Source organism: Balaenoptera ricei, chromosome 15 (assembly GCF_028023285.1).
Source record: "Balaenoptera ricei isolate mBalRic1 chromosome 15, mBalRic1.hap2, whole genome shotgun sequence".
Classification (NCBI taxonomy): domain Eukaryota; kingdom Metazoa; phylum Chordata; class Mammalia; order Artiodactyla; family Balaenopteridae; genus Balaenoptera; species Balaenoptera ricei.
In genome coordinates, this window is record NC_082653.1 from 82,781,148 (window position 1) to 82,805,347 (window position 24,200).

The following is a 24,200-nucleotide window of genomic DNA, read 5'->3' on the forward strand; positions in this document are numbered from 1 at the left end:
GCCTCCCAAAGGTCCTGGCTGCCGGATAGTGAAGGAATAAACTGAAGTAATTACAGCAAGAGGGTGTGCTCCTTACACTTAGGCACAGAGACAGCATTTTTATATAATTTCAGGCCGTGAGCCTAGGGGGCTTATTCCGGCTCGTGGAAGGGGCAGTGACCTGCTCTCGGTCTCTGCCAGGACCTGTTCCTGGAGGGGGCGGGGCCAACATGGCGCCGAGTGCCGGGTGAGCGGCGCTTTGGCGGCGGTGAGAGGCTTTTCCTGCGTTGGGCGCTCGACTGGCGGGGGCGGGTCTGAGTGGTACCCGGGACTAGACCCTTTGAAGGGCCCGTGTGGGGTCCCGGAGGAGGACGGTTGGTTGTGTGTCCGTGCGCGTGGGGACGGTGCGTGTGCCTTGGAGGGATGTTGGGGGGATGAGGTGGGCTCTCTACGCCTTCTTTCTCGCTGTACCCATTGCCTGGGGACCTTAGACCTGCTTCCCTGCTGGGGAAACTGCTACACGGATCTAGGTCAAGTTAATCTTCTGGGAAGCCTTCCTGCCGACTCCACTGATCTGAGGTTTCCTGAGGCCGTGGCGTGTTATTTGAGCCTTTACTGGCAGAGGGTACCGCGGGGTATTGAAGGATTAGTAGGAGTTCGCCAGGGAACTGGGACATGACCGCCTCCTGTATACCCGGCTCCAGGCACAGAGTATGTTGAATAAATGTGTTCCCTGCAGATAAGGCTTATAAAAGCGGGGGAGGAGACCTGGGATGGTCTGAGAAGAACTAACTTGTATTTCGCCCCCATCTTCCCGCCCCTCCATCAGGCCCACACCCGCCCTCCACATACACCTCGCAGTCAGTTCAAAACACTTTTGACATTAGTCTTCCTAATGCCAGCTTGAAGCGAGCCACTTTCCTTTTGGACACAAAGTAGATTCCAAGCTTGGGCCTATATCTTGTTCATTTGATAACAGTGGTACTGAGGGTTTAGTGAGCATCTAATTCCTAAGCCTTACAGTTCATTCATTTATTCAACAGGTATTTATTGAGTATCTAGTGTGTCTCAGGAGCCAGTCCGGGGTCTCAGAATACATCAGTGAATGTAACAAAGATCTCTGTCCACACAGTGTGGGAAGGGGAGATGTGGTGGTGATAAACAATAAGAAATAATACAATATACATCAACAGATGTTAAATTCCTTGGGAATTTTTTTTTAAAAGCAGAGTGGGGGTGGGGTGCAGTATTAAACGGGGTGATGGGAATAGGCAGCCAGGGAACATCTGGGGAAGAGCATTCCAGGCAGAGGGAATAGAGCAAATGTTTGAACAGCAAGGAGGACAGTGGGGCTGGATCAACGTGGAAGAAGGAAGGAAAGGAGGTCAGAGATGCGATGGGGAGAGAGTAAATCACGAAGGAGCTTGTAGACCATAATAAGGATTTCGAATTTACTCTGTGGCACATTGGGAGCCAGTGCAGGGTTTTGAGCAGAGAAATGACCCAATGTGGTTTATTTTTTGACAGAATCACTCTGGTTGCTATGTTGGGAATAGATGTAGGGAGCAAGGATGGAAGCAGGAAGACCTTATCAGGAGGCTATTGAAGTTCCCCAGGGGCTAGATGCTGGGGAGCTGGCCACACAGTGGGAGTGGCGGATCAGGTTGGATCACCTGGTGGATTTGCTGTGAGGGCTCACATAATGAATGAGCGCCTGGATGAATGGCGTTGCTATGAAGATGAGAAAAGCCGAGGCTGGAGCTGGTGGGGTGGGGGTCATCAGGAGTTCAGTTTAGAAGCGATTCTAAGTAGTCAGTTTGATATACAAGTCTGGAGTTAGGAAGAAAGCTCTGGGCTGGGGATATAAATATGCCATCATCAGCCTATAAGCGATACTGAAAGCTGTGAGAATGGTTGAGGTCACCAAGGGAATAAGTATAGCTCATAGCTGTACAAGGACCAAGCCCAGGGCACTGCAACATCAAGCAGACGAGGAGAAGAGGAAGAACCAGCAGAGGAAACGTAGAGAAAGTGGCCAGTGAAGGAGGAGGAAAACCAAGAGCAGGTGGGGTAGCAGTGGTGTCAAGACAGTGTCTCCACAAGGTAGTAGGCAACTATGCTCTGTGCTGCTGAGAGGTCGAGGAAGATGGGGAAGGAGATGGGACTTTGGATTTGACAATGTAGAGTCACAATGACCTTGATGAGTGGTTTCAGGCACCTGATGGAGTCAAAAGCGTGACTAGAGTAGGTTCAAGAGGAATTAGAGATAAGACAGCTCTTTCAGGGAGTTTTGTTGCAAAGAGGAGCCAAAAAAAAAACCCCAGAGTATCGCTAGTAGAGAAAGTGGGATGAAGAAAAGATGTTTTTTTCTTTTTTAAATTATTTATTTATTTATTTATTTATGGCTGCGTTGGGTCTCCATTGCGGTGCGCGGGCTTCTCATTGCGGTGGCTTCTCTTGTTGCGGAGCACGGGCTCTAGGTGTGCGGGCTTCAGTACTTGTGGCACACGGGCTCAGTAGTTGTGGCACGCGTGCTCAGTAGTTGTGGCTTGCGGGCTCTAGAGCGCAGGCTCAGTAGTTGTGGCACACGGGCTCAGTAGTTGTGGCTCGCGGGCTCTAGAGTGCAGGCTCAGTAGTTGTGGCGCATGGGCTTAGTTGCTCTGCGGCCTGTGGCATCTTCCCAAACCAGGGCTCGAACCCGTGTCCCCTGCATTGGCAGGCAGATTCTTAACAGTGCCACCAGGGAAGTCCAAGATTTTTTAAAAATTCTTAATTGTGAGATACACATAACATAAAACGTACCATATTAACTATTTTTAAGTGTACACATTAGGGGCATCAAGTACATTCACACCCATCACCACCATCCATCTCCAGAATGCTTTTCATGTTGTAAAACAGAAACTGTACCTATTAAACAGTAACTCCCCCTTCTCCCCTTCCCAGCTTCTGGCACCCACCACTCTGCTTTCTGTCTCTATGAATTTGACTACTCGAAGAACCTCATATAATTGGAACCATACAGTATTTATCCTTTTGTGACTGGCTTATTTCACTTAGCACGATGTTCTCAAGGTTTATTTGTGTTGTGGCGTGTGTCAGGACTTCCTTCCTTTTTAAGGCTGAAAAATATCCCATGGTATGGGTGGACCACTGTTTTGTATTTTGAAGATGGGAGAAATAAGTGCATTTTGTAGGGCTAACGGGAGTGATCTGGTAGGTCGAGGAATTGACGATGATGCAGGGAGGGTGGGGAATGCTGGAGGGATGCTTGAGTTGGGGAGGGGCATGACCAGAATCTCTACAGTGACAGGGAAGGCAGAGCATGTGGGCGCCGGTGCTGCTCAGTGGGTGGACGTGGTGGTGGGAGCCTGGGGAGGTCTCTTCTCCTGGCCAAAAATCAGGGAGGAGAAGAGGTGTCAGATGAGACAGAGGGAACCTGGCTGCACTGAAATGTAGGACCATCAGGCAGCATTAAGGGCCCGTTTGAAGTTCGTGGCCATGAAAAAAGTGCACATTGGTCAGGATGGTTGTGCATTTTCTCATCACGTTCAATTGTAAGGGCACACAGGCTCAGACAGGGAGAGTTGTTTTTAACCAGTGTTGTCTTTTTGTCAAGTGTGAATAATGATGCATGACGGAGCAAGACACATGAAAGCAGGCACATTAACAACCTTAGGGAAAAAAGATGCTTTCCACATTTTACAGAGAAGAAACCCAAAGCTGGGAGAATTTAAGTAGCTTGCCCAGGTAACATAGCTAGGTAGTGCTGGGGCTGGGATTTAAACTGAGAGCTGAGATCATTCCACTATACCTCACTTGTACTGTGCCTGGCATAGAATCAGCTCGATAAATTGTGTCGAATTGGGTCCAAGTGCTACCTCCTCCTGTTCAGCCCGTGCTGCTCACGTGGGGATGGACAAAGGGCACCCCCCGAGCCCCTTCCCTCCTCACTTCTCCACTGTCCTCCCTTTGTTGTGGCCCCTCCTGAACGGACAGCCCCTCTTCTTGGGATGTCACTCTCACGTTTCCTCTCACCCCCCTGCCAGGGTCTCCATCTCTCCGCCCTGGGGCATCTTCCTTTGGGGGAGGGAAGGAGGGGCTCCAGAATGGCTGAGGAGAAGAAGCTGAAGCTGAGCAACACCGTGCTGCCCTCGGAGTCCATGAAGGTGGTGGCCGAGTCCATGGGCATCGCTCAGATTCAGGAGGAGACCTGCCAGCTGCTGACAGATGAGGTCAGCTACCGCATCAAGGAGATCGCACAGGTACCCTGGCCTCCCCGCACTGTATGGAGGGTGCTGCCCAGGCCGCCTTCCTCCCCAGGGTCTCGGGCTGACGTCTGTCCTCCCACCCCTAGGATGCCTTGAAGTTCATGCACATGGGGAAGCGGCAGAAGCTCACCACCAGTGACATTGACTACGCACTGAAGCTAAAGAACGTCGAGGTGATGGGAATGCACAGGACTGAGGGGGCAGGGTACTGAGACCTCCCAGACGGTACATTTGCCTCAGCCAGACCTGCCTGCTTGGGCTCCCTTCTCATCCCAGCGTCTCTCTCCGTCCTGTTGTAGCCACTGTATGGCTTCCACGCTCAGGAGTTCATTCCTTTCCGTTTCGCCTCTGGTGGCGGCCGGGAGCTTTACTTCTACGAGGAGAAGGAGGTTGATCTGAGCGACATCATCAATACCCCTCTGCCCCGGGTGCCCCTGGATGTCTGCCTCAAAGGTTGGGGAAGGGGAGGGGAGAGCAGGGGATGGGGAGGAGGGGAAGGGGGGAAGGAGCAATGCGTATGGGTGTGAGGAAGCACACGGTGAAGGAGCCCTCAGTGTGAGATCCCTGCTGAGGAACAGGAAGGAAAGCACGCATCCCTTAGTGTGGAGGGCCTTCCTGATGTCTGCGCTCAGCCGTTCACCTTGACGCCTTCCTTCCTTGCAGCTCACTGGCTGAGCATTGAAGGCTGCCAGCCAGCTATTCCAGAGAACCCACCCCCAGGTAACCTCCGTGCCCAGCGTCCAGCACCCACCCCTCTCCCTCCTCCTCCCTTTACATCTCCTGCCTTGACCGCTTTCCCACCAGCTCCCAAAGAGCAGCAGAAGGCTGAGGCCACAGAGCCCCTGAAGTCAGCCAAGCCGGGCCAGGAGGAAGACGGCCCCTTGAAAGGCAAAGGTCAGGGGGCCACTCCAGCTGACGGCAAAGGTCAGTACTGCTGGGCCAGGCCCCTTGCCCCAAAGCCAGATGGTCATTTGTGAAGTGGGTGAGGTCAGGGCAGAGGGCGAGACCTCAGGCCAGGAGCCCCAGAGAGGACCAAGAAGCGCAAGGGAAACTGGGTCTCCCTGGGTGGGGGAGGTGAGGGTTGAGGTTTGTCTGGTGCTGAGGCCTCCTCTGGAGCTTTCTTTTCTGAACCTGCCTTCCCACTTCACACAGGGAAAGAGAAGAAGGCGCCACCCCTGCTGGAGGGGGCCCCTCTGCGGCTGAAGCCCCGGAGCATCCACGAGCTGTCTGTGGAGCAACAGCTGTACTACAAGGAGATCACAGAAGCCTGTGTGGGCTCGTGTGAGGCCAAGCGAGCGGTGAGGCCCCGCCCCCGTCCTGGCTTTACCCCTCGGAGGCCCCCCGCCCCGCCCCCCCCAGTGTCGGCCCCTCCTCACTCGCTCCCCTCCCCCCACAGGAGGCTCTGCAGAGCATCGCCACGGATCCGGGGCTCTACCAGATGCTGCCGCGCTTCAGCACCTTCATCTCAGAGGGGGTGAGAGGACGCGGGAGGGGGGCACCTAGGACGAGGTTCCGGGGTGAGGAGGGAGAGGAAGCTCACCGGAAGGGTCCCGCTGCCCCATCGCTTCCCTCCCCGCAACCAGGTGCGCGTGAACGTGGTGCAGAACAACCTGGCCCTGCTCATCTACCTGATGCGCATGGTGAAGGCGCTGATGGACAACCCTACTCTGTATCTAGAGAAATACGTGAGTGGACCTGCCCGCCCACCTCTCATCCCAGGCTCTGGGGACCCTGCCGCCACCCACAGGAGACCACTTGTCAGAATCAGCTGACTCGAGGCTTCTGCCTTAGGTGCACGAGTTGATCCCGGCCGTGATGACCTGCATCGTGAGCAGACAGCTGTGCCTGCGGCCAGACGTGGACAACCACTGGGCGCTGCGGGACTTTGCCGCCCGCCTGGTGGCCCAGATCTGCAAGCACTTCAGCACGACCACGAACAACATCCAGTCCCGCATCACCAAGACCTTCACCAAGGTGAGCCGCTGCCCATCACTACCCGGGGTTGTCACCAGAACAATGAGAGCTTCACTCAAACCAGTGTGGCCGCAGGAAGTGATGCTGAAAACCAGGGGCAAGAGGGCGGGGGGGTGGGGGGGGGTGGGGACTGGGACTTGAGCTGCATCTGTAGTGTCTTTTTTTTTTTTTCCTAATTGTGTGATTCCATTTACTTAAAGTTCAAAAACCAGAAAAACTAATCTCTGGTGGTAGAGGTCATAATAGTGGCTACTTTGGGGAGGAGAGGTTGGCTGGGAAGGAGCTGTTATGTCTTAATGGTTCACAAGGAAAATGTGTGTATGAGAGACTTTGGTCCTTAGTAGTTAGCTTTTCACACCCCTTTGTTTGGGTTTATTTTCCATCCCCTTACAGAGCTGGGTGGACGAGAAAACCCCGTGGACAACGCGCTACGGCTCCATCGCAGGCCTGGCCGAGCTGGGACACGACGTGAGGCCCCAGCGCGGGGAGCCCCGGGGGGGGGTCGTGAGGTCAGAGTGGGCAACGGCCCCCTGACCCGGGAGGCCCTGTGGTGACTCCAGGGCCCCGGCTTCTCCCCTTCTCTTCCAACAGGTGATTAAGACTCTGATTCTGCCGCGGCTACAGCAGGAGGGGGAGCGGATCCGCGGGGTCCTGGATGGCCCCGTGCTGAGCAACATCGACCGCATCGGGGCTGACCACGTGCAGAGCCTCCTCCTGGTGACGAAGCCCCAACCCCGCCCTCCCCCACTTCTTCCCGCTGATCCCCCTCTCCACCCCCCACCACACACACACACACACACACACACACACACACACACACAAGGACAACGTTTAGCAAACATACAGCATCTTCCATTCATCTACCCCATCTTCGCCTCTTACGTTCAGGGCACACCTCAGAGTCCCATATTGTTTCGCAGCTGGAAAAACTGAGGCACTAAGGGGTTAAGTAAGAAATAAGAGTCTTAACTCTCAGCCTGTGACTTCAAGCCTGCACTGCCCCTGATGCTTCTGCATCACTCTGGCCCATTCTGTGCAAGGCACATGCCCTGTGGACCGGCTGGCCCTTAGATATCACCAGCGTAATTACTCAGCAAGTTCTCCACTCCCACCAGCTGGTGCCCAAGTTCTCTATGAAGAAAAACCACAGCATTCCTTACACACTGATAACCCAGCACAGCCTGGCTTCCAGCAGGAACACACTGAAATAGTGGGTGACCTCCTTTCTCACCCCTTCCCCCGTCACGATTCTCAGTCACTGCCCTCCCTCTACCTGGCTGCTCTTCTCTGCAGAAACACTGTGCCCCTGTTCTGGCAAAGCTGCGCCCACCGCCTGACAATCAGGATGCCTATCGGGCAGAATTTGGGTCCCTCGGGCCCCTGCTCTGCTCCCACGTTGTCAAGGCCCGGGCCCAGGCTGCTCTGCAGGCTCAGCAGGTCAACAGGACCACCCTGACCATCACCCAGGTCAGTACAGGGTCCGCGGAGGACAGGTGAGCACGCGGTACGGTGAAATGAAGAAAAACACGGCGGTGGTTCCCATCCGGGCGGGACGCACAGACAGACACCACGTACTCGGGCACACACACTGACTTTTGTAAAACACAGGGCCCCCTGAGTCAGCCGTCTTTGGGGGTGTCTAGGCCCCCTTTGTGATGATGCCCCAAACCCAGTGAGACCCACTGAGGAGCAAGAGGAGCCCTTCTTTCCATAGTTGGTAGTTTTCGTAGATGGTGACGTTTTCTTCCTGCTGCTTCTTCCTATAGCCCCGGCCCACGCTGACCCTCTCACAGGCCCCCCAGCCTGGCCCTCGGACCCCTGGCTTGCTGAAGGTCCCTGGCTCCATCGCGCTGCCTGTCCAGACACTGGTGTCCGCTCGAGCTGCTGCCCCGCCTCAGCCTTCCCCTCCCCCAACCAAGTTCATCGTCATGTCATCCTCCTCCAGCGCCTCATCCACCCAGCAGGTATGTGGCGCCGTGTGGGACCAGGGGTGGTGGGGGCTGTGTCACCAGGTCACTGATTATTTGGCTGAAGCAAGGGAAGTACCCCCGGCCTTGGGTGTGGGGAGAGTACAAGGCAAGCGGCACTGCCTTTCTTCCCGCCCAGGTCCTGTCCCTCAGCACCTCGGCCCCTGGCTCAGGCTCCACCACTACCTCTCCTGTCACCACCACCGTCCCCAGCGTGCAGCCCATCGTCAAGCTGGTCTCCACCGCCACAAGCGCGCCCCCCAGCACTGCCCCCTCTGGTCCCGGCAGTGTCCAGAAGTACATCGTGGTCTCTCTTCCCCCCACAGGGGAGGGCAAAGGAGGCCCCACCTCCCATCCTTCTCCAGCCCCTCCCCCGACCTCAGCCCCCTCCCCGCTTGGGGTCAGCGCCCTATGCGGGGGGAAACCGGAAACTGGGGAGAGCCCCCCTCCCGCTCCAGGGACTCCGAAGGCTAATGGCTCACAGCCCCCCGGATCTGGCTCCCCTCCGCCTGCGCCTTGATGCTGTCACACGTCTGCTGACCTTCTTCTCTCCCCTGTATTCTCTCTCTCTCTCTCTCTCTCTCTCTCTCTCTCTCTCTCTCTCTCTCTCTCTCTCACACACACACACACACACACACACACACACACACACGCACAGACGCTGGGTGGAAGGAAATAGTAGTCAGCTTCCCCCACGTGACTTTCTCTTTCAGTATTGTACAGTCAGTTCCTCAGAATAAAAGCTTGATTTTTAAATTGTGATCCACCTCAGTCCTTCCTGGGTCAGATCCCACGGACGGGCGGTCGGACCCGTGGAGTCCCCCTACTCTCTAGGAGTCAGGACTCTTCCAGCCAGAGCCACAGCCACAGGCCAGGATGCTGGGAGAGGAAACATCGTCCTTCTCCTGATGCACAGATCACCTCCTTTGCCACCTGTGTCGTCGTTTGGGAGCCTCAGATCCGAATGACGTAGGCATCGCTGTGGCTTAGGTGTCGCACCCACTTGTGGGGATTGGCGTTGCCGCATGGTCTGAACGCCAGCCTGAGGAAGCGAACCTGGAGGCCAGAGCATGTATGCCGGGGAAGTTCAAACGAGAGGCTGGCGGGGCCCAGCCCCAGAGGAGGAGCCGAGGTGGCGGGGCCTTGGCCGGGAGGCCCGGGGAGGCCCGGGACGTCCATCTGTGAGGGGCAGAGGCAGGAGGAGGGCGCTGAAGGCCTCAACAGGAAGGAGGGCAGGGGAGCCAAGGGGCCAGGAAGCTGACCGCGCTGACCGACCGCGTTAGGAGGCTATGGGTCAGGGCTGAAAGTGGAGGTGGGAGGAGAGGGCCTTCGAGACTCAGCGGCTGATACCTGGAAAAGGCCTGAGAGCTGAGAGCCTCCCTGCACCCGAGGCAGGTCCCAGCGAAGGGCTCCCTCCCCCAGCTCTGCCTTCTGCTCTGGGCTGCTCAGCTCCTGAGACAGGCTGGAGTCGGGAGAGGAAAGGTGCTGGGGTTAGCCCTGCCATCCCACAGCTCCCACTCTCCTCCCCCAGTGCCGTCCTGTTGTCCAGAGAGGCTGGTAAACCCACCCGCGGGCCCACGGTGCGTACATGCTCACCTGACCACCCCCCGTGGCAGGGGAAGGTGCAGCCTGACGTTGAGAGCCTGGCTGCAAGGGAAAAAGGAACAGAGTCACAGCCCCAGGAGGTCGTGACGTGTCCCCTCTTCATTAATGTCACGACTGGAGTTCTGCACAAGTGCCACCCCACCCCCTTCCCAAACTCCAGAGCCTCTAAACGATTCTGAGGCTGGTGGCTGCACCTGAAGGTGGAAACAGCAGGTACCTTGGCCTTGTCTCCTACCCTACGTAGCTGGACTAGGCTTGGCTACCCCCACTTACCTCTTTGGGGGCAGGTCACATCGTAACTTCAGATAAACCTGGAGTCTGGGTGGGAGGGTACAACACCGTTACTCAGGCCCTACCCTACCGGCATCTCACCATCCCTCACACAGGGCCCCCACGTGTGGCTGTGTGGATTTTGCCCCAAGAAGGAGAGAGAAGGGCTGAAATCCACCCAACTCCATGAGCCATTACATTCACGGAGCTGGGTCCACTTGTGGGGGAGGGTGCCTTTACTAACTCGGAGCCAATATCACCACCACCACCGCTCCTTCACAGCCAGTCCGAGAGGTAAACAGATATGTGTATGTATGTGTGCACACACACACGTACATGCGTACACATGTTGGCTTGGGCTCCAGAGAAGTTCTAGAACAGGGAAATGGTCTCACCTGCCTGAGCCTCGGTCCCAGTGCACGGAGGGAAAGAGCCGGAAGGGGAGCGGGGAGGGGAGGTCATCTGAGAGTTGATATCTCATCACGGTCAGCTGAGACCAGAGAGGAACGGAGGTGAGTTTGGTCTCCTCACACCTGAACTGCCTCCCTTCCCCTCGGTAGGTGGAATGTGCTAGGCCAGCCCGATCCTGACCTCACCCTGAGGTGGCTGCAGGCGGAGGACTCGATGAGATTCAAACTCATCCAGATGCACCGAGCTGTGAAATGAGACCTCATCCACCCGAATTCCTGGCCCATAACCTGCAAAGAGAGAAAGACCCCTCTCCTAACCGATATTTTGGGAGGGGGTGGGGATCTGTCTCTAACTTCCCTCCATGAAACCTTTGACAGTGACCTCGACCTAGGAGAGAAAGACCCACTTTCTCCTCACCTCTCAGTTCTGACTTCCCCACACAAAACTCTTCCGTCAAGCCGATGCGCATCTCTGTCAGAGGAAAGAACAGAAGAAGAAGCTGCCAAATACCCCATACATGCCGCCAAGGAGCCTGTCCCAAACCCCACCCTGGTCCAGTCTGCAGGCTGCTCACCAGAGCCGCTGGGCAGAAAGCTCTTGAGTCGGATCTCTCCCTGCACGTCCACCTTCAGCAGCGAGCCCTGAGAGTGACAGGAGGTCAATGCCCAGATGTGACCTCCCCAACACACTTCCCAAAGGCCGCCTGTCCTCAGCCACAGGGCTGGGGGCCCAAACTTACGTTAGAGGCTATCAGGACGGACAATCTCTCGACCACATCCAGAAACACTTCATTCTTTTGGCTCTAAGGAAAGAGGGATTTGGGGACTGATCTGTCTGTGTTCTAACGTGGACGGGCAGAAAGGACAGGACAGTGGAGGCTGGAGCCCTGGGGTGGGGACACGGGTAAGGAAAGGGATCATCCACGTCTAGGGGAGGTGGAAAGATATGCTGGGATCTTGGACTCTGGGGGCTGAGAGAAAAATCCGAGGATCTGAACCCATCAATCCCTCCCTCACCTGGTCAGAGCGGCTGGACAGCACCGGGCGGCCGGCTGCACTGCTGGGGGCCACTTTGCTCTGTTGTGTCTCAGCCCCGAACTGAAAATCATCCAAAGCAATCAATTCTCACGTATGACACTTCCCACTAACCCTCCTCAATCCTGGCCTCATCTGTCCCTGGACTGACCAAGCCAACGCTGCTGAGGTCAAAGAGGCTGAAGGGTTTGCTGACCACGGCCTCCGTCTGGATGAAGTTCCTCAGCATCTCCGTGGATGTGGTCTGTACATAGCCATAGTCCTATGGGCAAAGGAAGGGCAGTCTTTGGATGGTCGGGGGGGAAGGGGTGAAAATGAATGGACTCAGCCTCCCAACCATGGGATGCATCTTCAGGGAACGGGGGACAGGGAGGGACATCCTTGGGCCTCACCAGCACTTCATCCAGAAGTTCGTAGACCAGAGCCACGTTGCGGGAGATGGTCCCCTCACCCAGGGAGCCACAGTAATCACCCAGGAGCGAGGCTAGCCTGCAGAACAGGACAGAGTGGGCATACCCTCCTCCTCTCTGACCCCCACGCCCGGGTGCCCAGCCCCGCCCTCCTCACCGGGAGAGCAGCTCTAGGAGGCTGAAGGGAGAAATGTTTTCTGAAGTCGTGGCCACCAAATACAGACCGCTGTGTCTGATGTGAATAAAATGACGGTCATCGTGGTGCTGAGGCAGAGGCAAGGGGAAAAAGCATTAGCAAGAAAGAGTTGTGGTGATTCCTGGCCCATGAGACCTGGGCTGGTATCCTGATTCCTCTACTTACTAGCAGCGTGACTTGTGCCACATACGAAACCTCCCCAGGGCCCAGCTTCCTAATGTGTAAATGGAGTTAATAATAGTACCTACTCCAGAGTGGCTGAGGATCGAGACGTGCGGGGAGCTGTGCCTGGTGCATTGTGAGCGCTCAATAAACTTCCATTAATATTATTTAGAGGAATGTACCCCCCAACTGGAAGCTCTCAAGGAAACAGCCCTGGGAGGAGGCGCCCCCCACCCAGACACACCAAGCGCATCCCCTCCACCCCACCCCCGCCAGTGGTTACCATGACAACCGGAGACTCGTCTCCAGGCAGTCCCGTCAGCTTCCGGTAGAAGAGCTCGGCCACATCCCGGCCGCCGCTGTCTCCGCGGACTGACCGGGTGGAAGGACAGCTAAGGAGCTGGCGACACTGGCTGGCTGGGGGGCACTAGTCCCACCCAGCCCCTCCCCCCCGCCCCGCTGGCCAAGGATACAGTCCTTGTAGATGAGCGGGTCCCCCTTGGAGGACAGAATGAAGAACTGGGAAATCATGGCCGTTCTGGAGAGCAGACCAGGAGACAGCGAAAGTTGGTCCTGCCCCGCCCTGCGGCCCCGGAACAAAAGGACGCGAGTGGGCTGGCCCTTTAAGAGCGATTCTCCTTCGACCGCGGGAAACCCGGCGCCCGCCCAAGCCTCGCCCAGCCTTTCCCTCCTGACCCCCGCGCCGCTCCCCCGTCACTCAGCCCAGGTTCGCCCACTGATTGGTCGTGGCAGGGGCCCGTGGCGAGTGGGAGGGGCGGAGGGCTCTTCTCCGATTGGCCCGCACTCAGCGGCGCTGGTCACGTGGGGAGCGACGTTTCGCGCCAATTTCGGTTGGTCGGCCGCAGTCCGCCGCGCGGACGTTTTTAGCTGTCCGGGGAGTGAGAGCTCAGAGCCCGCCAACTGCTGCCGCACAGCCCTCGGCAGCAATGGCACTTAAGGACTATGCGCTCGAGAAAGGTGAGGGTCTGCAAGTGTGGGAGGGGCGTCCTGCGCGGGAAGTTTCCTGGTCAACACCTGTTTGGGTGAGCTGGGGTCCCGGGGGGCCGGGTTCGGCGCGCGAGGCCCGAGGCAGGGTCGGGAGGTGGCGGGTTAGAGGCACACGGTGCTTGCGATGCGCACGGGGCGCCGAGGTCGGGGGAACGCTGGTAACCGCGTACGGGAAAGAAGTAGGAGTCGTGTTGGGTGGGCGGGCACCCCGGCTCTAAGTTCCAGAAGGAAGGGTCGCGCCAAGGGGAGACCAGGACCTCAGGGGACCCTGTCAAAGGTTCAGGGTCGGCCACCCCTAGTCCCACTTCCTTCCGCGCTCTTAGGCGCTCGGAGCGCCCGAGACGCGCCGAAGCCCGGGGGGTGGGCAGGCCGGCCGCTGCGCTCCGGGATTGGCCGCGTTAGGCTCACCTCCAAGCGGAAGTGAAGGCGGGCGGAAGTTGCGCGACGCCGCTGGAAGGAGTGTCGTGTGTAAACAGTGTCCTTCCGCGCGGTGGCCTCGGAGAGAGCTGCTGAGGGTGGGGGCCTGCCTGGAATTGGGGTGCTTATCAGAGGCAGAGGGAGGAAGTGGTGGGGTGGGACGGTGTGGCCCTTGACGAGCCGGCCAATCGCCGGACGGGCTCCCGCCCTGGGCGGAGGAATCCCGGGCTGTGAGGCGGCGGCATCTGGGCCCATGTGCTTCTTTGTTTACTAAGAGCGGAAGCCGTGGCGGGAGAGGGGGTGGGGCGGAGGACGGGCCTGGTGGCGGAGATCCCAGTGAGAGCAGCGGTTTAGGGGATCGAAAGAAAAGGAGAACAAAACGCGTAGAAGAAACGCTGAGAACCTTGAGACCTGAGTGTGTTGCCGGCTGTGGGAGGCCCTTAGGAAACGGTACTGAGATTTCTAACTAAGGCAGAGAGTGGAATTCCCCTGCGGGGAGAGTATTGGTTAATACTCTAAACTGCCCGGGGCCACTTTTTCTTCCCTAGGCCAAAACAGGCTTGTGAAAAAGAGTTCTGCCCTGTTTGGGGAGAATTAGGTAGGCTTATTTGAATGTTGTTTCGATTGATGAGTTCATCGATCTCATTTTAAATGGAGGTGAGTTTCTTAGATTTCTCTCAGACGGGTTTTGCAGTAAGGTATCTGAAGAAAGGTTGATTCTCACGGTTTTACGCTTTCTTTATAGAAAAGGTGAAGAAGTTCCTACAAGAGTTTTACCAGGATGATGAATTTGGCAAGAAGCAGTTCAAGTATGGGAACCAGTTGGTAAGTTTAAGGTTGGGTAGAGGGAATGGGGCGGTGACTTCAGTTATAAGAGCTGTTAGCAAATGCATTTTTCTGTAAGTGACAAGTTTAGCACCATACCTGATACCTGTGTATCACTAGATTCACAATAATTAAGGTATTTTCAGGAGTTCGGGGGGCTGAGTAATGAGTCTTGTTCTGTCTCACACTGCTGTTTCTCCCACGTGGGGCCTGGGACCTGTGTGCTGAGCTTGTGGTGACAGATTTTTGCTTGTCAACACCGGTAAGGTAAATTTGGCCCCGTGGCTATCTCCTCCCCACCCCAGGTTCGATTGGCTCATCGGGAGCAAGTGGCAGTGTACATAGACCTAGATGATGTAGCTGAGGATGACCCTGAGCTGGTGGATTCAATTTGTGAGAACACCAAGCGCTATGCCAGGCTCTTCGCTGATGCTGTACAAGAGCTGCTGCCTCAGTGCAAGGAAAGAGAGGTGAGAAAAATGCAGGGCATGGCCCTTAGGTTTTTTTCAAGAAGGTTCTTGGGGCAGAAAGCTGGCTTTCCAAGCTGGCAGAAAGGGGGCGGTGATTTCTGCCTGGCCCCCTTTATGCGCTCTCCTTTCACCATCCTGATTTTTTCCTATTTTCCTTTCTTTTCCTTTAGGTGGTCAATAAAGATGTTCTGGATGTTTACATTGAGCACCGGTTGATGATGGAGCAGCGGAGCCGGGACCCTGGGGCAGCCCGGAGCCCCCAGAACCAGTATCCTCCTGAACTCATGCGCAGATTGTGAGTGGTCTCGGTGGGGAAGGGTGTGGGGTTTGATCCCCAGAGCCTTGCTAACGACGATTTTTTTCCCTCAGTGAGCTGTATTTTCAAGGCCCCAGTAGTAACAAGCCTCGTGTGATCCGGGAAGTACGGGCTGACTCTGTGGGGAAATTGGTAACAGTGCGTGGAATTGTCACTCGCGTCTCTGAAGTCAAACCCAGGATGGTGGTGGCCACTTACACTTGTGACCAGTGTGGGGCAGAGACCTATCAGCCGGTATGTATGGAGCAATGAACAGTGGTTTTTGTAAGAATTAATTTTGTCTGCTGATGTTCACTTGTTATTTTCTCTGATTGTTGTAAAACATGCTTGTGTGTTCACTTTTCATCTTCATTCTAGCGTGGAGTGGTCTTTCTATACATTCTGTGTTTTTTGTGTCTGTTGATATCCACCAGGAATAACTTAAGACATTCTCAAAAGTTCCATGGTTTTTGCGACAAAGAGGAATGTGATTCAAGTGACTGACCCTGAGGAGCTCCTTTCCTTATGATTTCCTTTGGTGCTTCCTTTTTTGCATCCTAGATCCAGTCTCCCACTTTCATGCCTCTGATCATGTGCCCGAGCCAGGAGTGCCAGACCAACCGCTCAGGAGGGCGGCTGTATCTACAGACACGTGGCTCCAAGTTCATCAAATTCCAGGAGATGAAGATGCAAGAACATGTAAGTTTGGGGTGTGTGGTCCAGGACCCAGGGAAGGTGGAGCTTGGGAGTCCACTGGAGTAGAAGGAAGAAAGCAGAACAAGAGAGAGAGGAGCTGAGGCAGAGAAGTCATCAAGAGCAGCAGGGAGGTTTAACTGGAACTTGCTGATTGAGTTGGGAGGAGGTAAAGGAGAGCTCAGCGTCCCTCCTGTCGGCTTCTGTGAGGCTGAGTAGGCCAGGAAGCGGTAGAGCAGCGTGCCTGGGGAGGGGAGGTTAGTCCTTGGAGGTCTCACGTACCCTTCTCCCCCAGAGCGACCAAGTGCCCGTGGGAAATATCCCTCGCAGCATCACGGTGCTGGTAGAAGGAGAGAACACAAGGATTGCCCAGCCCGGGGACCACGTCAGCGTCACCGGTATCTTCTTGCCAGTCCTGCGCGCTGGGTTCCGACAGATGGTCCAGGTGAGAAAGGGAGTTTAAAATGAGGAGGTGGTTTTCCCTGTTTCTCCTCATCCCCTAATTCTTATCCAGCCCCACAGAGAAAAGTGTCAATAGCAGAACACCAAGCAAAGCAGAACGAAAGGTTTTGTCAGGAACTCCTGAGGGAATCACGTGGATGGGCAGGTTAAAGAACTTCATTTATACCCTGGCATCTTCCTGCCCAAGGGTTTACTGTCGGAAACTTACCTGGAAGCCCATCGGATTGTGAAGATGAGTAAGAGTGAGGATGACGAGTCGGGGGCAGGAGAACTGAGCAGGGAGGAACTGAGGCAGATTGCAGGTGAGGGGTCAGGGGAAGCACTGGGAGTGTGAGTTTCATCCTAGCACCTTTTATCCCCCGGGGAACACTCTTACTTTTCCCTTTCCCACAGAGGAGGATTTCTATGAAAAGCTGGCAGCCTCCATCGCCCCAGAGATCTACGGGCACGAAGACGTGAAGAAGGCGCTGCTGCTCCTGCTGGTGGGAGGGGTGGACCAGTCTCCTCGAGGCATGAAGATCAGGGGTGAGTGCAGCGTTCAGGAAGAAAGGATGGGTGACCAGGGCCAGTGTCCCATAGGTCACAGAATAAAAGAGCAGGCGTCTTGGCTTCATGGGCACGGGGTGGGATTAAAAGAAATGGTGCTGGGCATGATGGGGGCAGATCTCGAAAGCACTTTTCTCTGTGTTTGGACAACTTGCATTGAAGGAATAGTCATTCAGGGGCTTCCTTCCCTTCCTCCAGGCAACATCAACATCTGCCTGATGGGGGATCCTGGTGTGGCCAAGTCTCAGCTCCTGTCTTACATTGACCGCCTGGCCCCCCGCAGTGAGTAGTCAGACCCTGGGAGAGGCAAACTGAGGACAGGAGTAGGACCACCACGCTTCCGTGTGTGTCCTCTTCTGGGAGCGTTGGGGAATGGAGATTGGGTCAGCGCCACCACCCACAGCCCTGCAGCTGCCTCGGGAAGGCCTGGCTAGGTCAGAGCAGTTCAGTACAGGCCTTGCCTCACTAGCCCTGTTTCTTCTGTCCTTTGCCCCGTTGTTGCTCCCTTGTTCTCTTCGCTTTTCCTAAACACGTTCTATTTTCTTTCTCCCTGGCCCTTTTGTTCAGGCCAGTACACGACAGGCCGCGGCTCCTCCGGAGTGGGGCTCACAGCAGCTGTGCTGAGAGACTCCATGAGTGGAGAGCTGACCTTGGAGGGTGGCGCCCTCGTGCTGGCTGACCAGGGTGTGTGCTGCATTGATGAGTTTGACAAGATGGCAGAGGCTGACCGCACGGCCATCCACGAGGTCATGGAGCAGCAAACCATCTCCATCGCCAAGGCAGGCATTCTCACAACGCTCAATGCCCGCTGCTCCATCCTGGCTGCCGCCAACCCTGCCTACGGGCGCTACAACCCTCGCCGCAGCCTGGAGCAGAACATACAGCTTCCTGCTGCGCTGCTCTCCCGATTTGACCTCCTCTGGCTGATCCAGGACCGGCCCGACCGAGACAATGACCTGAGGTGAATGCAGCTCAGCCCTCAAGGAAGACACCCCTTAGTAACAATCTCTGGAGAGGGAGGAGAGATTAGAAAACTCTTCATTGTCTGCTCATGGAAACTCCAGAACCTTTCCCTCATACAGCAGGGGCTGGTCGACAGTTGTTAAGAGTGGGTCAGGGTTGAAATGTTGATGGTCTTTTAATGGGAAAGTTTGTCCCTGCCAGGCTTTGAGGTGGAGAGCTGAGGGGCCAAGATGTAGAGTTCGGGTGTGACGTGTAGCACCAAAGAGACAGGGTTCCTACTTGGCCTCCCCTCTTCCCAGGTTGGCCCAGCACATCACCTATGTGCACCAGCACAGCCGGCAGCCCCCCGCCCAGTTTGAACCTTTGGACATGAAGCTTATGAGGTAGGAGAGCTGGGCGAGGACTGGTGTACTTGTCCCGGTGCCATGGGTGGCAATGTCTTGGCCTGGGTGTGCGTCTCTTGAAAAGCTTTCACTCCTTCTCCACCATATGTCCTGGGTCTGAGAACAGTGAGTCTAGGTCCCCCCAGCCTGGCCATGGGAGACCATGACGCAGAACCTGCCTTTCATGCTACCTCCACCACCTGCCCATCTCAGGGTTGAGACAGGTTCAGATTTTTGGCAAAGCTGCGTCCTGCTGCACGGATACTTGATAGCACTATTCTCTCCATGGAGTCTGTCCAGGGGCTCCCAGGGGTTCCTCAAGTTTTTCTTCCTTTTACCTATTCTCTTGAAGTTAACAAAACCGTCATATGGATTTGTCATATTCATGCAAAGGCCATTTTCCTAAAAATTTGGGAATAACTTGAAATGCAGCATTTGGAGAAATCCATCAGTGATATTTAAGCAAGCAAATACTCATCTGCTGACTTTGTTTTTCCTACTTAAAAGTACCCCCCGCCCCGCCGCCAAAGTCTTCTTAAATGGAAAACTCTTAATGCAGAAAAAACATACTCTTTGGCCCCCCCCGCCCCCCGCTCCTGCTTTCCCACAGACGTTACATAGCTACGTGCCGGGAGAAGCAGCCCACGGTGCCGGAGTCTCTGGCCGACTACATCACAGCAGCGTACGTGGAGATGAGGCGAGAGGCTTGGGCCAGTAAGGACGCCACCTATACTTCCGCCCGGACTCTGCTGGCTATCCTGCGTCTGTCCACTGCTCTGGTGAGTGCCAGCCTGTCCTGCTGGAGGGTGGTCCGCTTGGGCTCTCCTGGGCAGCCTGCCTTGACGTGGCCCCTCTCTCGCTGCCCCCCCTCCGCTCAGGCCCTGCCGGGGCTAAAGTGCTGACAGTGCAGATAGTGGTCCTGTCCGTGCTACCGCACTGTGGGTACTTGCTGCCCCAGCAGGGCGCGCCCCGCGTCCGTGGAGGGAAGGGCCTTCTCCCTGCTGCTCCGACCTCACCGAGGGGGTGGGTGGGTTAACTGCACTCCCTGTGTCCTAGATCCTGTGCTAGGAACCTTCATTTCTGTCCTCACATCTTGGACCTTAGTCCTGGGGGCTCCAAAGTGCTGTTCGTGCAGGTAGTGTGATTACCTGACCTACTGCTGAGCTAGCACTTCCCGAGCCCCAGGGACACTACCTCTCTGCCAGTTGCTTTCTTGGCTGAGCTCCCCAAGCTCCATCTGTCGTGGTGGGGAGCCCAGTGGAGTTCAGAAGGGTCTGGTCTCCCTCACAGGACAGCTGAACACCGGGACTGGCCAGTGTTGAGAGGCGGAGACTTGGGCAATTGCTGGACGCTGCCCTGGGCATTGCACTTGTCTCGGTCTGACAGTGCCGGCCCCACACTGCGGATGCTTGGCGGGAGGGGAGGGGCCTCTACTCCTTTGTGAGTAGGAACACATGGGTTGCCCAACCTTAGAGCTGGGGGGGGGGGTGGTCCCTGACTTTGTTCCACCCCCCTCCTCCCGTTCCCATCTCTCCCTACCTTCCCCTTAGGCACGTCTGCGAATGGTGGACACTGTGGAGAAGGAGGATGTGAATGAAGCCATACGGCTAATGGAGATGTCCAAGGACTCACTTCTGGGTGACAAGGGGCAAACAGCCAGGTGAGTGGCTTAGTGAAGGATGTCAGGGGTCACCTTGACCTTCTTGAGCAGAAAACTTATCCTGTGGCTTCTGCGTCCCTGTGTCTGTGATGTTGGCCTCAGAATTCTAACACTGACCATTGCTGTTCTGTTGGTACTGGGTGTTCTTGTTGTACCCCGACCTTACACACCCATGCTTGCACACCCATGCTTGTTTCCTCCAGGACCCAGAGACCAGCAGATGTGATATTTGCCACTGTCCGTGAGTTGGTCTCAGAGGGCCGAAGTGTCCGGTTTTCCGAGGCGGAGCAGCGCTGCGTGTCTCGCGGCTTCACACCTGCTCAGTTCCAGGCGGCCCTAGATGAGTATGAGGAGCTGAACGTGTGGCAGGTCAACACTGCCCGGACACGCATCACTTTTGTGTGATTCCAGTCGCTTGAGACGCTGGTATCTACTCTGCATATCGTCCTAATCCCCCTTCCTTTAAAGATCTGGAGATGCCCTTGAGGGGAAAGGAGGATCCCCTCTTTTTCCCAAACTGTACTTGTATTACTCATTCTTTTTGCTAATAAAGTGTTTGTTTGTAGATTTGCTGCCTTCTGTTAAAACAGGGTATTTTGAGTTTTCTAGGTTCCTATCTATCTATCTATCATCATCTTTTCCCTTTACGCTTGTCTCATTCCAGCCACTCAAGTCTACTCGGGGGTTCCTGCTCTGCCTGCCGGGCGCGGGTGGCAGAGACTGCACTGGGTCTCCGCCCCCGCCCCCACTCCAGTTTACAGTCCAAAGTATGGACACGAGTACCTCTGCCTTCTGGGGTTCAGGCACGTACCTCCCTGTGGTAAACACTCAGTGCTGCAGTAACTGAGAAACGCCTCCCCCTCGGCCAGCCACCGAGCCCGTAGGGTCAAGGCTTTAAGATCCAAGAGTGTGGCACCTAACAGAGAGGACAGAGCCACTAGAAGGGGTGCGGAGGGGCTGCTCCCCTTTTATTAGCAACAGGTTTCTCTAAACGGAGTGTAGCGCCCTCCTCTTGACAGCTGTCCGACCCCCGTGCTGCATCCTTTCAAGTATCCTCTCAGAAGAAGAGCCCCCGCATCCGCCTGCCAATGCCTTGTCGGTCATAGAGGACGTTGAACTTGTTCACGAACTGGTTCATGGTGTTGCATGTCTTGGTGATGGTGCCAAGGTAGGCCATGAGCCCCACGTCATTGCATTGCTGCGAGGGAACAGAAAGAGCCAGTTCCCCGGGGCTCTGGGTCCCCCGCTGCATGCCCAGGGAACAGCCAGGTCCCAGGTCCTGCGTGCAGAAATGACGGCGCGAGCCCCACCTCCCTGTCCTGGGCTTTACACTCACATCGTAAAAGTCTGTCTTGAACTTGTCTGTGCTGAGCACTGGGAGGCAATGACACAGAGCATAGGCCTCGCGCAGGATCTCGTGGTTAAAGGGGACCTCTCCTAAAGGCACAACAAAGGCTGCGTTAGCGTGGATGCTGTCGCTTCCCCAGGAGGGAGAGGAAAAGGGGTTCAAGTGCCAGGGAGACACCTGTCCTACCTGCTTCGGAGGCCTTGACGTACTCCAAGATGAGCTTGACGCGGCTGTGCAGCATCTTGATGGCGCTGTGCTGTGCGATCAGGTGTTCGGCCACTGCAGGGGGGCAAGGACAGGCCAAGGTGGAGAAGGAGTGGGGCCACACCTTCCACCCCCCCACTTACGAAGCCCCTGCAGCCTCCCTTACCAGTGGAGTTCTCTCCACTGCCTGTTGCTGTCATTCGCGCCACGTGGTCCACACCAATGCGTTCAGCTTCCTCTGTGGCCAGAGTGTAAGTCAGCTCAGCAAACAGCATTGTGGCCTACAGGGCACACACAGTCAAAAGGAGGAAACGCCAGGAGCAGAATCTGAGGGTTGAAGGGCAGGGCATTACCTACCTCTCCATTGATTATATCTATGACAGACTCAAAAACGCTGACGGGAAGCTGTAAAGAAGAGATGGGAGAACAGCTCTTACATCAAACACACCTGAACCTATATATTAAGTGCCAAAAACTTGGGCCTTGGCCCTTTCACATTACATTTTCTCATCTAATCTTCCCAAGGACCTAGTGAAGTAGGAATTACCCCATTTTACACAACGGGGAAAATGCACTTTAGAGGTTAAATGACTAACCCAAAGTCTCACAGTTGGTAAACTGCAAAAGAGAGATTCAATTCAGTAAAGATGTCATACAGTTTAAGATAGCAGGGGATGAGAATGAAAGATGGCCATAGCGATGGACAAGCAGGAAAAAGTGGGCACGGGGTCAGTTTTACTCACATCTGTGTGCTTGGTCATAGGGTTCAACTTAAGAAACAGAGGGCTCTCAATTATCTCGCACACCTGGAAGAGGGGGAGGATGCACACGAGTGTCAGGGCCCATCTTCTTCCCCTCCCCCTCTAGTCTCTGCCCCAGCATGCACAAGTGTGTGTATACCTGCTTATGGACGTGGATGTCGGAGGGGTCAGGCGGCCCCCCTGTGGTGTACCAACCGAGGAACTCCAGCTCCTTGAATACCTGTTTAACTGCAGAGGAAGGGGCCAGAGTATTTCTTTAAACCATCCTTCCTTAATTTGAAGCTCCTGGTGTATTTTTACTAGCTTCTCCTCTCCCCATGCTGGCTCAATTTAGAATAATTAATCTCAGTCTTCTCTCACTCCTTACCTTCTTTGCAGGGAATAACTGAATGTGTCCTTTTTCTAAGGTCTCTTCAGCTACTCTCTCTTCACTTTTCCTCTGTTCTCGTCCTATCCTGTTTATTTTTTTCCCCAACCCTCTCCATCTTCCCCACTCTGCTTTTTTTCCCCACTCCCACTCCTCTTCCCCACGTCTATTCCCCTCTCACACTGCTCCTCCTTGGTGTAATAATATTCCTTGTCAATGATAATCTTCTCTTCCACGGTGTGGGACAGCAGCTCAAAGGAGTTCATCACCTCGATATTTCGGCCCTCCTGCTTCCCGATCAGAGCCCCAATCACTGGATGAGAGAAGGACACATAAGAGGTGAGGGTAAGGAAACCCCAAACTTCCCTAATCATTATAGCTTGAGGGTCTGAGGACAGTGTGAACCAAATATTAGGGAAACGGTGATCTGCGGAGGAGGAATTGGCTTCAGTAAAGGAAGGGGAAAGACCACCATTTGGGGGAGGTGACCAAGGAGAGGAGGCTGGAGAATTACGCCGAACACTCACCCTGCATAGGCCGCCCCTCCTGCGAGCGCATGCGAATCCAATGATCTGAGATGTTGAGAATGACGAGGGGATGAAGAGCGACTGAAACGCTGCCAGTCACTCCGGAGGCCATCACGCTGGGCACGACTAAGGGAAGAGGAAGAGGGGGTGAGAGTCCTCCCGGGAGACGGGAGTGGGAGACGGCAGAGTCGGGCCATACATCCCTCCCGCAAGTTAACCCAGGGAGCTCGCTTTTGACCCGCCCCCCCCGACTTCTCCCGGGAGTCCAGGACGGCCTTGATGTGCCCCCAAGTAAGTCTCCAGAAGCCGCTCCCGCGCGGCCCATTACCTGCTGCATCCACCTCCATCCCGCTGCTCCCTCCGGTCCCGTTCGCCGCAGGCGCCGCCGCCGCCGCCGCCGCCATTTCCCCCGCGCCCGCCAGCGTCGGCCCCGCCCCCTCCCTCCCTCCATCCCACCCGCCCTCCCTCCCTCCCGGCTTCCGTAGGCAGAGGCGCATGCGCAGTGTCGCCGTGGCGCGCGCACGCCCCGAACCTGGGCTGCACCGGCTGTATTTGCCTAGCCTCGGTGGGTGGCGCGGGCGGCCCTGGGGTGGGGAGAGGCGGCAGGTTTTCGTAGCCCCTCTAGCCTTCAGCTGACCTTGAACAAATTACCTAACCACACCCTGATCGTCCTCGTCAGTAAAAGTGGGATTAGACTACCTAGTTCCTAAAGCTGTTGCAGAATGAATGAAACGTCCCGTTGCTGCCCTCAGAATAAAACCCAAACCTCTAACCACGGCCTGCAAAGCCCTGCAAGATCCGGCCCCTGCTGCCAGTCACTCCGGAGGCCATCACGCTGGGCACGACTAAGGGAAGAGGAAGAGGGGGTGAGAGTCGGCCCTGGCCTCTGCTTTTCTGCTTCTCGGTCCCCGTGCTTCAGCCACACCGGCCCTCACGTCTGTTCCTTTCACACGCCTCACTCACCCCCACTTAAGGGCCTTCTGTCGCCTTCA

At 55.8% G+C, this 24,200-nt stretch overlaps 4 protein-coding genes across 6 annotated transcripts; 2 read left to right on the forward strand and 2 right to left on the reverse strand.

The window, feature by feature from the left end:
- Positions 1–190: 190 nt before the first annotated feature.
- Positions 191–8,953, forward strand: TAF6 (TATA-box binding protein associated factor 6). Of its 3 annotated transcripts, none has more exons than XM_059896107.1 (15): positions 191–247; positions 4,029–4,244; positions 4,337–4,423; positions 4,550–4,703; positions 4,914–4,970; positions 5,055–5,174; positions 5,403–5,548; positions 5,647–5,724; positions 5,834–5,935; positions 6,042–6,224; positions 6,618–6,692; positions 6,816–6,941; positions 7,518–7,691; positions 7,991–8,188; positions 8,331–8,953. In XM_059896107.1, exons 2-15 carry the CDS (start codon positions 4,089–4,091, stop codon positions 8,709–8,711), a joined length of 2,037 nt encoding a protein of 678 aa, XP_059752090.1. In that variant the 5' UTR covers positions 191–247; positions 4,029–4,088; the 3' UTR covers positions 8,712–8,953. The 3 variants fall into 3 exon arrangements, with proteins under 3 accessions (XP_059752090.1, XP_059752091.1, XP_059752089.1); XM_059896108.1 differs by having other exon boundaries at positions 205–226; XM_059896106.1 differs by lacking the exon at positions 191–247 and adding an exon at positions 519–690.
- Positions 8,889–12,952, reverse strand: AP4M1 (adaptor related protein complex 4 subunit mu 1). Its single transcript, XM_059896110.1, has 15 exons — positions 12,753–12,952; positions 12,563–12,651; positions 12,079–12,185; positions 11,904–12,000; positions 11,663–11,773; positions 11,494–11,574; positions 11,217–11,279; positions 11,052–11,118; positions 10,895–10,948; positions 10,658–10,764; positions 10,462–10,556; positions 10,070–10,114; positions 9,788–9,838; positions 9,542–9,653; positions 8,889–9,370 (listed from the first exon to the last, which is right to left on the reverse strand). The coding sequence occupies exons 1-15, from the start codon at positions 12,808–12,810 to the stop codon at positions 9,146–9,148; spliced, it is 1,362 nt and encodes a 453-aa protein (XP_059752093.1). The 5' UTR covers positions 12,811–12,952; the 3' UTR covers positions 8,889–9,145.
- A 161-nt stretch (positions 12,953–13,113) lies between these two features.
- On the forward strand, positions 13,114–20,566 carry MCM7 (minichromosome maintenance complex component 7). Its single transcript, XM_059897511.1, has 15 exons — positions 13,114–13,257; positions 14,450–14,529; positions 14,835–14,999; positions 15,170–15,294; positions 15,369–15,549; positions 15,856–15,993; positions 16,283–16,432; positions 16,637–16,751; positions 16,843–16,974; positions 17,194–17,277; positions 17,563–17,956; positions 18,258–18,341; positions 18,952–19,120; positions 19,892–20,001; positions 20,205–20,566. Exons 1-15 carry the CDS (start codon positions 13,227–13,229, stop codon positions 20,404–20,406), a joined length of 2,160 nt encoding a protein of 719 aa, XP_059753494.1. The 5' UTR covers positions 13,114–13,226; the 3' UTR covers positions 20,407–20,566.
- A 377-nt stretch (positions 20,567–20,943) lies between these two features.
- On the reverse strand, positions 20,944–23,637 carry COPS6 (COP9 signalosome subunit 6). The gene is made up of 10 exons (XM_059896491.1): positions 23,537–23,637; positions 23,209–23,334; positions 22,863–22,994; positions 22,454–22,542; positions 22,297–22,359; positions 21,911–21,958; positions 21,720–21,834; positions 21,536–21,628; positions 21,338–21,438; positions 20,944–21,199 (listed from the first exon to the last, which is right to left on the reverse strand). Exons 1-10 carry the CDS (start codon positions 23,610–23,612, stop codon positions 21,059–21,061), a joined length of 984 nt encoding a protein of 327 aa, XP_059752474.1. The 5' UTR covers positions 23,613–23,637; the 3' UTR covers positions 20,944–21,058.
- Positions 23,638–24,200: the final 563 nt, after the last annotated feature.

What these genes read in the sequence shown, in the direction of transcription:
- TAF6 (XM_059896106.1), top strand. Translation starts at nt 655, where the DNA reads ATGACCGCCTCCTGTATACCCGGCTCCAGGCACAGA. An exon ending in GCACCTTCATCTCAGAGGGG is followed by an intron (nt 5,725 to 5,833) that starts GTGAGAGGACGC and finishes CCCCGCAACCAG; the next exon opens with GTGCGCGTGAACGTGGTGCA. An exon ending in CTCTGTATCTAGAGAAATAC is followed by an intron (nt 5,936 to 6,041) that starts GTGAGTGGACCT and finishes CTTCTGCCTTAG; the next exon opens with GTGCACGAGTTGATCCCGGC.
- AP4M1 (XM_059896110.1), bottom strand. Translation starts at nt 12,810, where the DNA reads ATGATTTCCCAGTTCTTCATTCTGTCCTCCAAGGGGGACCCGCTCATC. An exon ending in AACTTCTGGATGAAGTGCTG is followed by an intron (nt 11,774 to 11,903) that starts GTGAGGCCCAAG and finishes CTTTGCCCATAG; the next exon opens with GACTATGGCTATGTACAGAC. An exon ending in TGTGACCTGCCCCCAAAGAG is followed by an intron (nt 9,839 to 10,069) that starts GTAAGTGGGGGT and finishes TTTCCCTTGCAG; the next exon opens with CCAGGCTCTCAACGTCAGGC.
- MCM7 (XM_059897511.1), top strand. Translation starts at nt 13,227, where the DNA reads ATGGCACTTAAGGACTATGCGCTCGAGAAAG. An exon ending in GGTTCCGACAGATGGTCCAG is followed by an intron (nt 16,433 to 16,636) that starts GTGAGAAAGGGA and finishes TTCCTGCCCAAG; the next exon opens with GGTTTACTGTCGGAAACTTA. An exon ending in TGACCGCCTGGCCCCCCGCA is followed by an intron (nt 17,278 to 17,562) that starts GTGAGTAGTCAG and finishes CCTTTTGTTCAG; the next exon opens with GCCAGTACACGACAGGCCGC.
- COPS6 (XM_059896491.1), bottom strand. Translation starts at nt 23,612, where the DNA reads ATGGCGGCGGCGGCGGCGGCGGCGCCTGCGGCGAACGGGACCGGAGGG. An exon ending in GATGGAGGTGGATGCAGCAG is followed by an intron (nt 23,335 to 23,536) that starts GTAATGGGCCGC and finishes CTCTTCCCTTAG; the next exon opens with TCGTGCCCAGCGTGATGGCC. An exon ending in ACATCCACGTCCATAAGCAG is followed by an intron (nt 22,360 to 22,453) that starts GTATACACACAC and finishes CCCCTCTTCCAG; the next exon opens with GTGTGCGAGATAATTGAGAG.